The following is a 15,682-nucleotide window of genomic DNA, read 5'->3' as shown; positions in this document are numbered from 1 at the left end:
CGATGGAGGGGAAGGGGAGACCAAGTTCCCATGTCCCACCTCCAGCTCCCAATTTCTGGTTCTGTTTCTACAAACAAAACAGGGGAAGACACTGAAAAGAGAAGAACTCTGTCTGGGGAGCCACCCCACAAATGTCCCCACCCCTACAGATTTCTCCCTTCATTCCAGGTAGGCCCCAAGGCCGAGGCCCAGGTTGACCCCTGAGAGTTAGGGACCATACACTAACTACCACTGGGGTCAGAGCCCCATCTGGAGCATCCACACCTCCCAAGCTCCATCCTAGGAAAGGGGCTGGGGCACTCTGAACTAGCCTCTCTTTATGCTTCTCAAGAGTAGCCCTTGTGGTCCCATCAGCCTTGCTCGGCCCTACCTGACACCACCCACCCACTTGCCCATACTCACACTCACCCTCAAGCTTGCAGCAGTCTGCTGCTAGGCACTAGGGAAGCAGACTAGGAGCCTCAGGCTCTGTCAGCAGGCTCCTCCCCACGATTCCCCAGAGATGCATAGAAACCGGTTGGTATGGAATCAGCAAAGAGCTCTCTCTGGAGGCCAGAGTTCTAGGCAGCAGGCCCAACAGGTTTCCCTGAGCCAGCACAGCTTTCTGACATCCTGCCTGTTCCCACCCTCAGAACCCCTCCATCCTCACTCTCCCTGCTCCACCCTAGCACACATTCTTTTGGTTGTGAGTGTGGCCTCTAACACCTGAGCCATCCCTCCAGCGACCAAGCATACACTTTGAAGTCATCTGAAGGTCATCAGTGGAACACTCCTGCCCCACCAGCACACATGGTCTTCTGTGAAGGTTGTACCCAGAGAATGCCACTGAGCCCTGGAGCCTACCCAGCCAGCTTGGCACAGCCTTCCCCTCCAAGGCAGTAGGGAACAACATATGCTGAGGCCAAATTCTGGGAAGAGAAGAGACAAGTCCAAGCAACTCTGTTCCTTCAACCCATGCAGATAAGCTTCCAGGCCTGTAGGAACCATAGGACAATTGGCTGAACCTGGCACTTAATGTGAAACACCAATCCACTTCAATGTTTCTCCACACCCTTTTAAGTTTTTTTGAGATATTGTCTCTCTGCAGAGCCCAGGTTGACCTCAAACTCAACAGCAATCCTCTTGCCAGGACCTCCAGAGTGCCAGGATTATGGGCATGTGCCGCCATTCTTAGCTGCCCTTAAAAAAATCACACCCTGCGACCACCTCTGTAGAAAGCGGGTTTCACTACTAGCTGGGGCTTCTTCCTTAACCTGAGATGAGCTCTGTGTTCCCAACACTGAGGTGGCAAGTGGCTCTATGAAGGCTCCCTACCAGTCCTCAAAGGTTACCGCCAGCCTTCCAGATACCACTGTATATAATGTACCAGCCACCCCTCCTGAGCTTAGAAGCTCCTGGCACCTCCTAAGATGTGCTTCAATTCCCAGAAAACATGTCCAGGAGGTGTGGTCATCCTCTTACTGGCAGGGGACACTGAGCAGCCTGAGGCAGAGACCCCAGCTAGCATCTAGCTTCCAAAACTAGATTACTGCTAACCAAGTAACTCTTCTGGGAAAACAGCCACAGGAGAGACAGAAAATTCGCTAAATAGTCAGGGAGCACCTGAAATGACCCACCCTTTCTGCCACCACGAATATCTGTCTACCATACCTCAGGAGGGACTGGGCAGACACAGAAGTGCTAAAGGCCATTTAATAACACCCCTGGCTCACTACGGCGACTCAATTCCTGATACCACCCTGCCAGTTCAATTTATTTTCACACTTGTATTTGGTCAACCTGTGTTCAAAGGTTGCTGTGGGGAAAAGGAGCCAAAACAAAGGCCCTAATGGGAGGCACTGAAAGGTTTAACACGGTGGCCTGTGTTAACTCAAGCACAGGACACAGCCGCAGGTCCTGTGGCCCAGATAAGGCTCAGTTCCGACTCCTCTCAGCCTCATGTATGTAGGCTCAAGGGTAAGAGCCACATGTCAGAGGCATACCACGTGGAGAAGGCCAGTAGGATCATCTTGCTAGCTACTGAATACAACACTGCCTTAAGCCTCTCCACAGAGCACACGTGCCAGAGTCACTAGAGGGCGCTGCTGCTCTTACGCAAAACCTTTCAGGCTTTCTGACAGTAGCCCCAGGCACGGGGGTCCCTGTGGGCTGGCTGGCTCTCCCAGTCCTAGGTAGAGACCCTCCTCTAGTTGTAACTAGTTCTGATTCTAACCTGCAGGTGCTGCCCTGAGCTGCCTTATCTCTCGGCTCTCTCCCTAGAACTCTAAGCAAGCATTCCAACCAACAATTCTCGGGCCAGCTTTCCCTCCTGCTTCAGGGACCCAAGGTTAGAGTGCTGTTGGCACTCTGAGGGTGGCTCCTCTGGCCCTACCTGGATGCTTGGCCCACAGCCTGCTGTAAGCTGCCACTTACAGATGGGCCTGGGGCAGGCAACCTCAGTGCTTAGGTACCCAGCCTGTGACAGAATCCAAAACCAAATGAGGGCAGGACAGAAATCCCCTCTTGCTTCTGTCTACCACTGACCCGAATTAAGAAGTAAGAGAAGCAGAGGGAAATGGTGGAAGGAAACTAGAAGTAAAACTACAATTTCGAGGCCCTGCCCCTCCCCTCTGCTGGGAAGCAGGCATAGCATCTTCACAGCCGGGCCCAGCCTTCTCTATACTCACTGAATGGGAGAGGTAGACTTATGAGGGGAGGAACGATTGGCCTCAAGAGGCTAGCTGGGACTGCCACAATGCTGGACAGCAATGCAGATTTCTGTGACCTGTGCATGGAGACCCTCGTTAGGGCCCTGCCAAACAATACAGCCGCTGCAGAAGGGGTCAGAGGCCGACCAGGACCAAAGGAGAGGTCTAGGCATGGTGCCAGCAGCAGTGGCCATCACTCCCAGAAGAGTTCATCCCTAGGGCAAGAGACCCTAGGCCTTGGTGGTGGTGACTATTCCCAGGGAGTGGCCATGGTCTCTTCCCAGCCTAGGACGACTGGGCAAGGAGGAAGCACCCAGCTACAATACTTAACATCTGTCCCTCGAGGGGACATGATCCCAGAGCCAGGTGAGGAGCCAAAGGAAGTTATCTATCTAACTTCAGGGGAAAGTGCCTGAAGGTACAGCCTCGTCTCAAAGCTTCCTTACCTTGAGCTGAGAAAGCAAGAGATGAGGTCAGGAAAGCAACAAGTCACATGATGCCTCTGCCTTCCTTTGTATTACCGATATAAGCATCAGAGCCTGGGCCCACCTGGATCCACAGGACCCTCATGGTGTTGTGCCCTTGCTACTCACCTGTGTCAGTAGGCACAGTTCAAGCCTTGGCTCAGGAAGACAGGGTACCTCACTTAACCATGCAAAGCTAGAGCCCAGGCAGCCTGCTCCCTGCTCCTCCCAGTCCCAGGCCCCAGGGGCCAAACACCCAACCTCCTTCACTCAGAGCAAAAGTAGCCTTGCTGAATATGTACCTGGGCTTCTGAGTTGGTTCCTTGGACTCTCTCAGGCCAAACCAGCTACTCTTGGCCTTTTCCTCCCCGGTGGATGAATGGTGTGGGGAGGCTCCTAGGGAGGGACTCCCTTTCTCCCCGACTGAGCCGCGGCGCCCCACCTCATTCCGACTCAGCCCTTGGTGGTGGTGGTGGTGGAAGAGCCCCATCCGGGGCTTCCGCTCCTTTTCTGCTGCTACGGCCTCAGAGGATGCCACCATGGGTGTAGCAACCTGGACTGGCTTTCCCTCTGGTGGTCGGGTCCCCTCCTCCTCTGCAGAGCAACTGGCCCCTGGAGCCAGCACTTTGGTTTGCTTGCTCAGCTCCTCCTGTCGAGGCACTGCCTCTAAGCTGCTGGTGCCATGGCTGCCTCTGACCCAAGAGTCATCTGAGGACCGAGACCCCTCCTCAGAGGACCGAGGTGGGACACTGTGTAAGGAGCTTGAGGGAAAGGGGCCTGAGATGGAGCTGCGGTGCCGTAATGGGGGCTGAGGTTCTTCATTGTACACATGGCTCCCATTGACACAGAGGGACGAGCGGGAGGCTCCATCGAGGTGGCCTTGGAGCTCAAGAAGGGCCCGGGGAGGAGCTGCTCGAAGCTGGCTGGCCTCGTCACTGTATGTCCTCTTGTGAGTGAGCAGCTTGGGGGACTGTATAGAGTCCCTTCCTGGAAAGGAAATGTGACCATGAGCACTTGGAAGAGGAGCCCTGTTTCCCTGCCTTCCTCACCACCCCGAAAGACACCCTCTCCCTCTGCTCACCCGCTTCAGTGGCCAGCCAGCTGCTGTGGCTTGGTGAGCGGGTGAGCAGCTCTGCCCCAGGGCCCTGGTAGATCAGACTGCCACTAGTGGAGGACAGGGTGCTGTCGGAGCCCAGAGAGGTGTTGGACTGTGTGAGCGAGGACTTGCGGAGTTTGTTGCGGAGGAAGAAGCCTTTGGCTTTGCCCATCTTGCCCAGGCTGCCTAACTCGGGGTCCTCCAGGGCACTGCTAGGAAGGATGGCTGAGGCAGATTCGAGGTCATACTTCTTCTTGCCCTTCACTTTGTCCTTGAGCTTGCTGAAGGGAGACCGTGGCTTGTCCTTCATGGAGAGATCAAACATGCTGGCGCTCAGGTTGTTCCGTGTGAACTGGATGGTCACCTGGATCTCACCACGCTCCTTCTCCTTCTTGCCTGGCTTAGAGTGTAGCTTGTACCACCTGAAAGAAGCAGCAGGGCAGAGCTCTGGTCACAGGTACCTCAGACCCCGCCCCTTCACTTCCCAGGACAGCCACAGACACACAGCCCCACCCCCACCGGCTCCTGCCCTGGCACACAAGCTTGGGTTCTGGAACTACCAGTATAACTGCGAAACCCTTAAGCTTACCTATAATGGAGAAAACCACGTCCAGAGCTAAGAAAGCTTCTCAGGGGCCACTGAGCAAGGCAGCAGTGACCAGGACACAGTCCCCCCGACCAGTGCTTTTCTTAGAGCTCAGAGACGCCACAATAATTCATCAGCCCCTCTACCTGTAACTCTGAAGCCCAAAGGGGTGAGGCTGGGCCTGTTGAGAACTGCCCTGTTTCCAGGTCCTGGTGGAGACAGCCCTATCCATGACGCACTTTACCTTCTCTGTTCAGTCCCACAGGTACTCTGAGCCACCAAAAAAGAGCACAAAGAGGCCCAGGACACTAATGTATGTACACACAGTCCTCACAGATGCACTGACTCACCCCAAGTCCTGCCAAGAATACTCGGAAGCAGAGGAGCAGACAGGCATGACTGAGACCTGAAGCAAGAGAGCTGGGAGGGGGAGGAGCGCCTTCATCCACTCTCCTCCCCCACTTCCACCCTGCCAGGTACTCCCTAGGGGGTCATCCCCTGTTCTACAGATTAGAGGGAAGGCTTAGACTCAGAACAGCAGACAGGGAAGGACAAGGACATACATCCTTGTCCATCACTCCCAAGCCCATGTCCTCTGGTGACACACTCCCCAGGGAATCAACCCCTAGTTCAGGTATGAGGACCCCAGACTGACCTTGAAATCACTATCTAACTGCAGTTTACTGTGAACTCCAGTCCCCACCTGGTGCTGGGATTACCTGTGCTCACCACCATGCCCAGTTACCTCGGAGAAAACTAAATATACAGTGTTGCTGTGCAAGGATCAAGTACACTTATGGGTGTTTACCTATCGAGGTGCAAACTTGTATCCACCAAAAGAAAACGTCTCTCGGAAGTTTGTAGCACCTCTATTTACAACAGCCCGGACTTGGAAGTTGCCCGGGCACCCTTCAGTGAGTGAGTACATCAACACACTGGCATGGACAGTAGCACTGAACACAATGACAGACAAGGATGAGCTACAGAGACATGAAAAGACACAGGAAGATTTGTAAACACACAAGAGAAAGGATTCCATAAGGCTTTGTGGACTCCACTGTATCACATTCAAGAAAAGACAAAACTATCAGGACAAGAGAAAGATCAGGACAGAGCATAGCAGGCAATGTACACCTGTATCTTACCACTGGGGGTGCTGAGGCAGGAGGATCACTGAAGCTTGAGGTCAGCCTAGACTATGCAATTATCACCCGCCCCCTTTTTAAAAAAACAAAATGAAACAAAGAAAGAGATCAGGGGAGGAAAGGAAGTGAACAGACAGAGCATTTTTGTGAATGAGTAGGGCATTTTTATGGAGTGAGACTACCCAGATGATGTCATTGTGGTAAATAGTGTCATTTTGTTTCAACACCTGAAGAACACAGAACATTCATATAGAATGAACCCTGATGTATAATCAGCCACAGAGACAGCAGGTTGGCCGCAAATTCAGGGGCAGCCTGGGCTACACAGAGATCTACAGGCCAGCTAGGGATGACACAGTGAGGCCCTGCCTCAAAAACTAAGCAATAGAGCTGGAGAGATGGCTCAGTGGTTAAGAGCACTGACTGCTCTTCCAGAGGTCCCGAGTTCAATTCCGAGCAACCACATGGTGGCTCACAACCATCTGTAAAGGGGATTCGATGCCCTCTTCTGGTGTGTCTGAGGACAGCAACAGTGTACTCATCTACATAAAATAAATAAATCTTAAAAAAACAAAAAACCTAAGCGCTGAAGACCTCTGATGCTTTGATAATCAGCCTTTCACCCTTAACAAATGCACCACACTGCTGCCAGATGTTAGCAACACAACACACTGGTGCATGGGGGAGGTGTGTGGGGTGCTGGACAAAATTCAAACTTTAACTGACTTTCTCTAAATCTTAAAGGAAAACTGCTTGTTTAACAAACAAAGCATTGGGGCTAGGGAGACAGCTCAGCTCTTAAGAACATGCACTGCTTTTGCAGGCCATCCACAGTGAGTAGTTCACACCCCTGTAACTCCGGCTGGAAGAGAGGCCCCTTCCGGCCCCCACCAGCAAGCACTGCACTCACAAGCACATACAAAATGGCGGGTCCAGCGGTTCCACGGCAGTCGCTGTGAGGCTATCTTACCCAGTATAAAATAACTTCAAGGGGCAAGAGTTGCGTTAGCTCATGGTGTCAGAGACTTCTTCACTTCATGGTCCATGCCCCCCTCAATTCTGCATCCCTGGTGAGGCTACAGAAGCACATGGTGGAGGCTGTACACCAGGGGCATCTCCTCTGGGACCCAGCATGACAACTGGTACCTCTCACATCAGAACAGTGTTCCCTGGCTTTGGGAATGCTCTGGACAGAGTCCTCATAGAAATGCTTGAGTGTTTCACTGTCTTCCGGGTCCCTCTGGATGTGATAAAGTCATGGAGCAGCCTGGTGCAACTCCGTTTAGCAGCAGATCTGGGTCAGGTTCACTGGTGGACACCGGTACTGAAGAGTAGAGGTTCTCAGAAACAGGACATTGACTTCCTCTCAAAGTATCACTGCTGGGGCTGGAGATCTGGCTCAGTTGGTCTGAGGACCTGAGGTTGGGTCCCCAGCACACACATGAGAAGCTGGCTGTGGTGTTCTGTGTCTGTAACCCCAGCAATGGAGAAGAGGAGATCCCTGGTGTTTGCTGTTTATCTACTGTGGCTAGTCCAAGAGCTCCAGGTTCAAAAGAGGCTCTGTCTTGGAGAAGAAGTGCAGAGCAATAGAGAAAGACACCAGAAATGACCTCTGACCTACACACACACACACACACACACACACACACACACACACACACACACCATCTACTACATTTACATACTCAAGCTCACACGCACACGTGCCTAAAACTCACTCTGTAGAGCAGACTGGGCTGGAACTTGTATCGATCCTCCTGAGTGTTGGCATCACAGGTGTGCATGCTGTGCCCCACTGAGACTTAATTCTTTTTTTTTTTTTTCTTTTTCGGAGCTGGGGACCGAACCCAGGGCCTTGCATGCTTGCTAGGCAAGCGCTCTACCACTGAGCTAAATCCCCAACCCCGAGACTTAATTCTTTATGCAAAAAGAATCACCTTCATCTCATTAGCATGCAAATGTGTTTTCATTTTAATGCATGAAAAATTATATGTATCCAAAATGTTTTTTAAAAAAAATTTCTTTTTAAAATTAACATTATATGCATTTTATTTGTTATCTATTGGTGTTTTGCCTGCATGCATGTCTGTGTACCACATGTGTGCAGGTTGCCTCCAAGACCAGAAGAGGGCGCCTGATCTCCTGGAAATTGAGGTCACAGTTGTGAGTCACCATGTGGGTTCTGGGAACCAAACCTGTGCCCCCTGGAAGAGGAGCCAGTGCTCTTAACCCCTGAGCCATCTCTCCAGCCCCTCTTAGATTTTTCCTCTTTTAAGACTTATTTATGGGCCTAGGTAAAAATTGCTCACTTTAGTAGCACAAATGCTAAAATGGAACTGTTCAGAGATTACCGTGACTCCTGCACAAGTATAACTTGTGCAGCATCCTAGTACAAAGAAAGGAAGGCATGATTAGTCACTACATAACAACTTACCACATCGTCATGATATACAATTTTAAATAGTTTTTTATTATTGGCCTATTAGATGGATTCAGGTTTGTAAAAGTTGAATTACATTTTAATTTATTGTTTGTGGGGGGTGGGTGAGGGAGGGAGAGATTGTGTTTATATGCCCCACTGCAAATGTGAGGTCACAGAACAACTTATGGAGTCAGTTCTGTCCTACCATGTGGGGCCTGGGGGATAACTCAGCTGTCAGGCTTGGTGGTAACTGCCTTTCCCTGCTGGGCCACCTCACTGGCCCTCCTCTAATGGGATCTGTAAGGTTAAATGCCCAAGAGGCTGGGAAGATGGCTCACTGTGTAAGCATGAGGACGTGGGCTTGGATTTCCAGAACTCATGTCGAAAGACCGGTGTGGACTGTGTGCCAGCACTGTCAGAGGCAGAGATGGACTCCTGTGGCTTGCTGTCCACCAGTCTAGCTCCTGGTTCGATTCCCAAAACCCACGTGGCAGCTCACAACCAACTCTTCACGCCAGTCTCAAGGGATCCAAGCCTTCTGACCTCTAAGGGCACCAGGCACACACATGGTACACATACACACAATCTAGGCAGGACACCTGTATACATAAAATAATAAAATAAATATATAACAATTTTAATAAGCTAAATAGTAATTATTTTTAAAAGAAAAGTACTTTTAAAATAGTATCTAATGTGGGAATGGTGGTATGTGCTTGTAACAGTGCTCAGAAGGCTGAGGCAGGAGGACTAGTCCATGTCAAGGTTAGCCTGAGCAACATAAAAAGGCCTTCTCTCAAAAAATAAGTTGTATCGCTTTAAAAAGAAAGTTTAATAGGCGCACCTATAATCGCAGTGCTCAGGAGGCAAACACAGGGGAATGACTACAGATTCAAGGCCAGCCTGGGCTATGCCGTGAGTTCCCAGGTAGTCAAGGCTACGGAGTAAAAATCTGTCTCAAAAAATAAAAGAGGAGCGGGAAAGGGAAAGAAAGGGACAAGGTAGAGAGAGAGGGAAGGAGGGAGAGAAGGAGAGAGAGGAAGAGGGAGGGAAAGGGGAAGGAGGGAAAGAGAAAGAGAGAGAGAGACAGAGAGAGAGAGAGAGAGAGAGAGAGAGAGAGAGAGAGAGAGAGAGAGAGAGAGGGAGAGAACGAACGCACACAGGAAGAAACTACGAAATAAACAACATAAGTTTTCTTAAACTGAAAGCCACCAGCACTACACAAAAGGCTACAAAGTATGTACCCCAATGAGCAAAGTCAGCACCACACCCACCAATGTTGTCATGAGACTTCCAAACAGCACACATATAAAGAAAACCCCAAAGACCTCCATTATCAATGCCACACAAAGGGCAATGAATATCTCCAAGTATCTGAGGGAAATGCTTCTCACTAGTCTAGAGTTCAAGATCAACATTCAAGCAAGGGTGAAGGCCATTAGCATTGTGGCCAATGGACTCAGAGCCCATGATCCACACACACAGTGGACGTGCATGCACACCTCAGGAGTGTAAGGCAACCATTCCTCACTGGGAGTCCCCTTCCCCACAACACTGGCAACTTGGAGGTCCTGGCAGGTAGAGGAGGTTGGGAATGGGAGTAGGCCCTTTTATTAAAACCTGCTATGTAGCTAGGCTTGATGGTGCACAAGTGTAACCCTAGCTCTTGAGAAGCTGTGGCAGGAAGATGATCAGTTCCAGTCAGCCCTCAGTCCATAGTGAGGGAGTGAGTGTGGCTAGGCTTCTCACCAAAACATACAGAATAAATTCACCATAAGGCTGGTGGCAGTGGCCTTGTTTTACTGTGGGGGAAAGGGAGCTCTTAATGCCTTTTGAGGCAGGGCCTTGTTATATAGCCTAGGCTGGTCTCTAAATTAGGATCTGCCAGCCTCAGCCTCTGAGTACTGAGATTAAGGTATTTGTCACAATAACTGACTTCTAGCCTTTAGGTCTTTAAGAACAAGGCCCTAGTCACTTTCCTCAAATCCAGTCAAAACATCACCAAGACCTAAGAAATAGAAGAGACAGACAGACAGACAGCGAGCGAGAGCAGGAGAGCGAGAGAGAGACAGAGAGAGCAAGAGAGAGAGAGAGAGAGAGAGAGAGAGAGAGAGAGAGAGAGAGAGAGAGAGAACAGACTCTAAACCACTGCTAAGACGCTAGAAGGACCACAGACATCCTCTGTGCTTGGCCTGAAGGTCACACGAAGCAGAAGAGCTCCCCGGGTGAGAAGCTGCAGGGAGCTATCTTCTCTGTGGCTATTTTTGGACTCCTTGAATCTTTTATAAGGAGCATCTATCACTGCTGTAATAGAAAGGAGAAATGCCAGGCCTGCCATTTCCTCTACAGCTTCTGGACCCACCAAAGGGGCTACTTTTAGGACTTTCCCAGGTAAAGGCAAGGGGCGTCAGCAGCTCAGGTTGAGGATTGACCTCTTTTGTGAGGTCACCGTCTCATCTGATACTTCTCCCAGGAAATTCGAGTCTCTCTCTCTGGGAGGCCAGGAAGGAAGAAGGGCTTTGCACGGTGTGATAGTTAATATTAACTGTTTATCTGAATGATGGAAAGTTACTCAGTGAACAAGCACATCTATGAGGGCTTATCTATTAGGTCCATTGAGTGGGAAGACACACCTTAACTGCAGGCCCTGCACCAACCGCTGGGACCCTGGACTGAATAGAAAGGAAAGGGGAGCTACGCATTACATTGTTGCTCTCTGCTTCCTGACTGCAGATACAATGTAACCAGCTGCCTCCCATTCTTGCTAGGATGACCTCACTGTCTGTCTCCACATGCCACAGAGCCTCCAAACTGTGACCTAAGACGAACCTTAAATTGCTTTCGTGAAAGTATTTTATCACAGCGAAAGGGAAAGTAAGTGGTTAAGACACTTGGAATCTCTCAGATTCTCTTGTCCAGAGAAGACTAGGGTTACCAACGCCTTGGGACATAGAACACTGTCACTTCTGTCCTTCAACAAATTCATTCAGCCCCTCTCTAACCACTAGCACTTGAGCACTCAGGACTTGGCCAGAGCTCAGCCTTCTTCCAGAATTGTGGGTGACCCTACTCTTGCTGAGATGTCAAGAATTCTCTGAAATGCTATCTGTCTCATTCCTAGACAAGTGCTCAAATACACCCCACCCAGATCTGCCATGTACCGAGCTACTAGATTCCTAGGGGAAAGGTAGCCACAGACACTGCCTAATAGGTTAACACAGGGAACACGCACCAAAGAACCAGAGACAATCAGGCTACTAGTAGCAACTTCCTGCAGCCTGAAGTTCCCTGTGACTCTTTCCATGAGAAGGCAGACATAAACAGCCATTCCTAGCCCTCTCCTAACAAATGTTCACCTATCTCCAGGAATGAACAAGGGAAGGTAGGACCTGACTGACTCAGGAAGCTCTCAAACACCCTCCCTCACACTCCTTCCAAGTCCACTAGGTGAGGTTGTCACAGCCCTGGGAACCTCAGGACCCATTGATATAGGGTTGTGACCTAGCCAAAATCCATAGGATTTGGTCAAAGGTTAAACGAAGTCTGGACTGTGTGGCATACAAGGCCTGAGCTCGAGAGCCAAGGCCCACCCCACTGGGCATCATCAGCCAAGGCCACACCCAGCTAAGCATCATTGGTGCAGGATCATTTTGTCCGTTATCCCTTTAGTGACACCAAGCCTATTTAAAACATATGGAACTATAAAGTCAGGATGGGAAATATAGATATGACAGACATATTGGTGGAGGCACCTCAGACTACTCTAGTCCTGGGTGAGAAGAAGATGGGTGGCCCCTATCTTACCTCCATTGATTTGTCAAGTTGGGGAACGAATTTCCCTCCACATGGTTTCAGTCTCCAAGACATTCAAGTGAAACCAAATGAATCCTTTGTTGCCCTGGGCCCTGCCAAGTCATAACATACTTTTCTATCTCTAGGTTTTTGTTGGTTTTTTAGATAAGAGTCCAGTGATATTGCCCAGACTGGCCTCACATTCTCAATCCTCCTGCCTCAGCGTGTAGGGATATAACTGCAAGCAGGGCAGGTTTTTTGTTTAGGGTACTATTGCTTAGATGCAGGTCTCAGCCTTTACTTGCTTATTTATAATTTTTATTATTTTGTGTACAGTGTTTTACCTGCCTGTGTCCCACATACATGCCACTGTCCTTAGAGGCGGGGGGAGAGCATCAGCTCCTATAACTGGAATTACAGACGGTTGTGGACCATCATGTGGGTGTGAGGAAGTGAACCTGGCCCCTCTGGAAGAGCACGCAAGGCTCTTTAAACAAGGAGCCATTTCTCCAGTCCCCTAAATTATTTTTGAAACAAGGTTTCACTAACTTAACCTAGCTGACCTTGAACTTGCCCTATAACCCAGGGCGGCCTTCTTGACCTTCTAACCCAACTTTCTTTTTTTTTTTTAAATTGGATATTTTTAATTTACATTTCAAATGTTATTCCTTTTCCCGGTTTCTGTCCATCCCATCCCCCCATCCTACCCACCCTCCCTTCTTCTATGAGGGTGTTCCCCCATCCATCCACCCATCCCTTTCTGCCTCCCCACCCCAACATTCCCCTATACTGGGGGGTCCAGCCTTGGCAGGACCAAGGTGCCCAACAAGGCCATCCCCTGCTACTTAGGCAGCTGGAGCCATGGGTCAGTCCATGTATACTCTTTGGATGGTGGTTTAGTCCCTGGGAGCTCTGGTTGGTTGGTGTTGTCGTTCTGACCCAACTTTCTAAGTAGGCTTGTGCCACCTAGGCTAGCCAAGACATACTTCTTATGAGATGACTGGCCCTGGGTGTGCCCATCCCTCCCCTGCCAAGAGATAGCATGCCTGGGTAAGGGACCACCAGCCTCATAAAGCACTCCCTATGGACTAAGTGTGTTAAGATGGATATGGCCTCTTTTCCCCCAAAAAACCACTTCTGAAATGCCACAGCAAACACAGTGAAGCCCGTCTGGCCCGTGACCCCAATACACATCTGGTACTCAAAGCATGGGCTCCTCAGTTCCCACATACCTGCACCCCAAAAATGCTATGCACACCGTATCTCAAAACAGGCAAGTTAGTATCTTTTTTTTTTTTTTTAAACTGCAAAAAGCCCCTGACTTTGGGCTGGGTCTTGGGCTAGCTCAGTCAGTAAAGCATTTACCATGTAAGTATAAGGACATGAATTCAAATCCCACAAACCACATAGCACACATCTGTGCCCCCAGAGCTCCTATAGGGAGATGGGAGGCAAGCACGGGAGAATCTTCAGAAGCCCCTAGGCATCTATCCTGGCTTATGCAGTGGCAAACAGCACAGAGAACTTGACTCAACCACATGGAAGGTAAGGACTGACACCTGACGGTGTTCTCTGACCTCCACACACCTGCCAGGGGACACGTGTGCACACACATCATACCCATACTCTGGATGCCTCCAATATTTCCCAAGAAGGAACTTGTCAGCCAAGTTCCCAGTGGGGATCAGGCTACTGGCGTCGAGCCACATTCTGTGAAAGGATGCAGACAAGACCATAACCAGAGCTAACTTATGGGGAGCTCTGGCCTCTGCATGACTTCTATTGGTTTTTATTGGTTTTCTTTTGTTGTTGTTTTTTACTGTTTTATTATTTTCCACTGTTTGGTTTTTTTTTTATTGTTTCTATTATTTTATTAGTTTCCACTGTTTCCACTGTGGATGAGGAACTGAGTTTTGTAATTTGCCCATGGTCACATAATTACTAAGTGTAGTCGATGTTAACGTGAAGCTGCCTGGCTCCAAGCTCATGTACTTTGGTTTTGAAGTTCATTATCTCTTCAGGGGGTACCCTGTGGGGCAGAGGACGGAGAAAGCCTGGCATGTTTCACAGACTCCTGAAGAGAACTGGGGGTAAATCCAGTGTGTCTGGCCTGCAGCTGCCAGGTTCCCCTGATGCTCAGACAGGTGTCGGTGACCACTGACACATCAGTTCCAATATCGGGTGCCCGTTACACTGTGTGGTAAATGATGGGAGTGAAGCCTGGGAAGTTCACCAGTACAAACAGCTGACTAGCACCATAATCTGGTTAGTGAGCACCGATGACCCACCCACGTCCTGCTGCTCTCTGTCCCTGAGGTCCTGGGGAAGACTGAGAACTGAGTCCCAAGTCTACACGTGACCACTGGACTTTGTCAAGGAGATGAGCTTGGGGAGGAGCTCAGCTGACCAGATTCTTAGAAAACTTCCCGGTGGCCTCCAGGCCTATGTGTAGGAGGCTGCTGTTCTCCACAAGTTTGTTTCTGCTTTGTTTTTATCTGTTTTGGCACATAGAGCAAGCTGGTCTCTAACTTGATAGGTAGGTGAGGGTGGCCTTGAACTTCTGATCATCTTGCCTCTACCTCCTCAGTGTTGGGACTGCATGCGTGGGCTACTCTTGGCTTTTTGCAGTGCTGGGGATTGAACCCTGGACCTTTTGCATGCTATACAGGCACTCTACCAACTGAGCTATAGCCCCAGCTTCAGCAAGGTTTAGAGCAGCCATGGTTGGGGGCCAGGTCCTGGGATCATGTGACTACTGTGAAAGGACCTGGTTTTGACATTCAACCACTGACAGAAGACCAGGCAGCACCCAAGATCAGGAAAAGAAGAGGTTGGATGCTGACCTCTAGCCCACCACTTGACCTTGAAAAGCCACAGATCTCATCATTGCCCCGCTATCCAACCCGGCCCTCACTATACTAAGGACATAGCACACTGAAATGTCTGGATCCCTTCACAGCCCATGAGACCAGGGTAGGACACAGAACCTGAGTGTTAAAAACATGGTAGAGATGAAGTGTGTGATCTTAACCACAGAGCCATCTCTCTAGCCTTCTGACTGAAACACATCCAAAAATGTTGTTTCTTCATTTGTGACAGTAACAGCACAGCATAGTGGCAATACACAGAAGTCTCTCTCTCTCTCTCTCTCTCTCTCTCTCTCTCTCTCTCTCTCTCTCAGACACACACACACACACACACACACACACACACACACACACAGTGTTGTGTGACAGGTGTTAAAAGCATACCCACCACGCTCTGATCTACATAACAAAGGGCACAGAACCAGATCACTGGATTGACACAGGTCTAAAGCCTATGTATGTTCTTTTCTGTGCTGACTATGTTGGTGTGCAGAGTGTATAACCTGTCTACTCAGAGACCAGCTCTGAGAAGAGGCCTGTAGGCTTCAGAGGCCGAATGGGTGCGCGGCACAGGGAAGGCTGCGAGTGCTCATCGAGGGCCAGACCTGCCTATCCTGCATGGC

General features: G+C 49.9%; 1 protein-coding gene across 3 annotated transcripts in view; it reads right to left on the bottom strand.

Annotated features, from left to right (window-relative positions):
- The window catches only part of Rab11fip5 (RAB11 family interacting protein 5), a 37,433-nt gene that overhangs the window by 9,177 nt on the left and 12,574 nt on the right, over window positions 1–15,682 (bottom strand). For all 3 annotated transcript variants that reach the window (XM_032906197.1, XM_032906198.1, XM_032906199.1), the window contains exons 2-3: window positions 4,233–4,669; window positions 3,454–4,138 (exon numbers count right to left, since the gene is read on the bottom strand). In XM_032906197.1, the coding sequence (XP_032762088.1) occupies window positions 3,454–4,138; window positions 4,233–4,669 (1,122 nt within the window). The remainder of the gene's footprint in view (window positions 1–3,453; window positions 4,139–4,232; window positions 4,670–15,682) is intronic.

The sequence above is a fragment of the Rattus rattus genome, chromosome 6 (assembly GCF_011064425.1).
Source record: "Rattus rattus isolate New Zealand chromosome 6, Rrattus_CSIRO_v1, whole genome shotgun sequence".
Lineage (NCBI taxonomy): Eukaryota > Metazoa > Chordata > Mammalia > Rodentia > Muridae > Rattus > Rattus rattus.
Note: the sequence above shows the minus strand (reverse complement) of the source record. Positions and strands in the feature narration are given on the sequence as shown.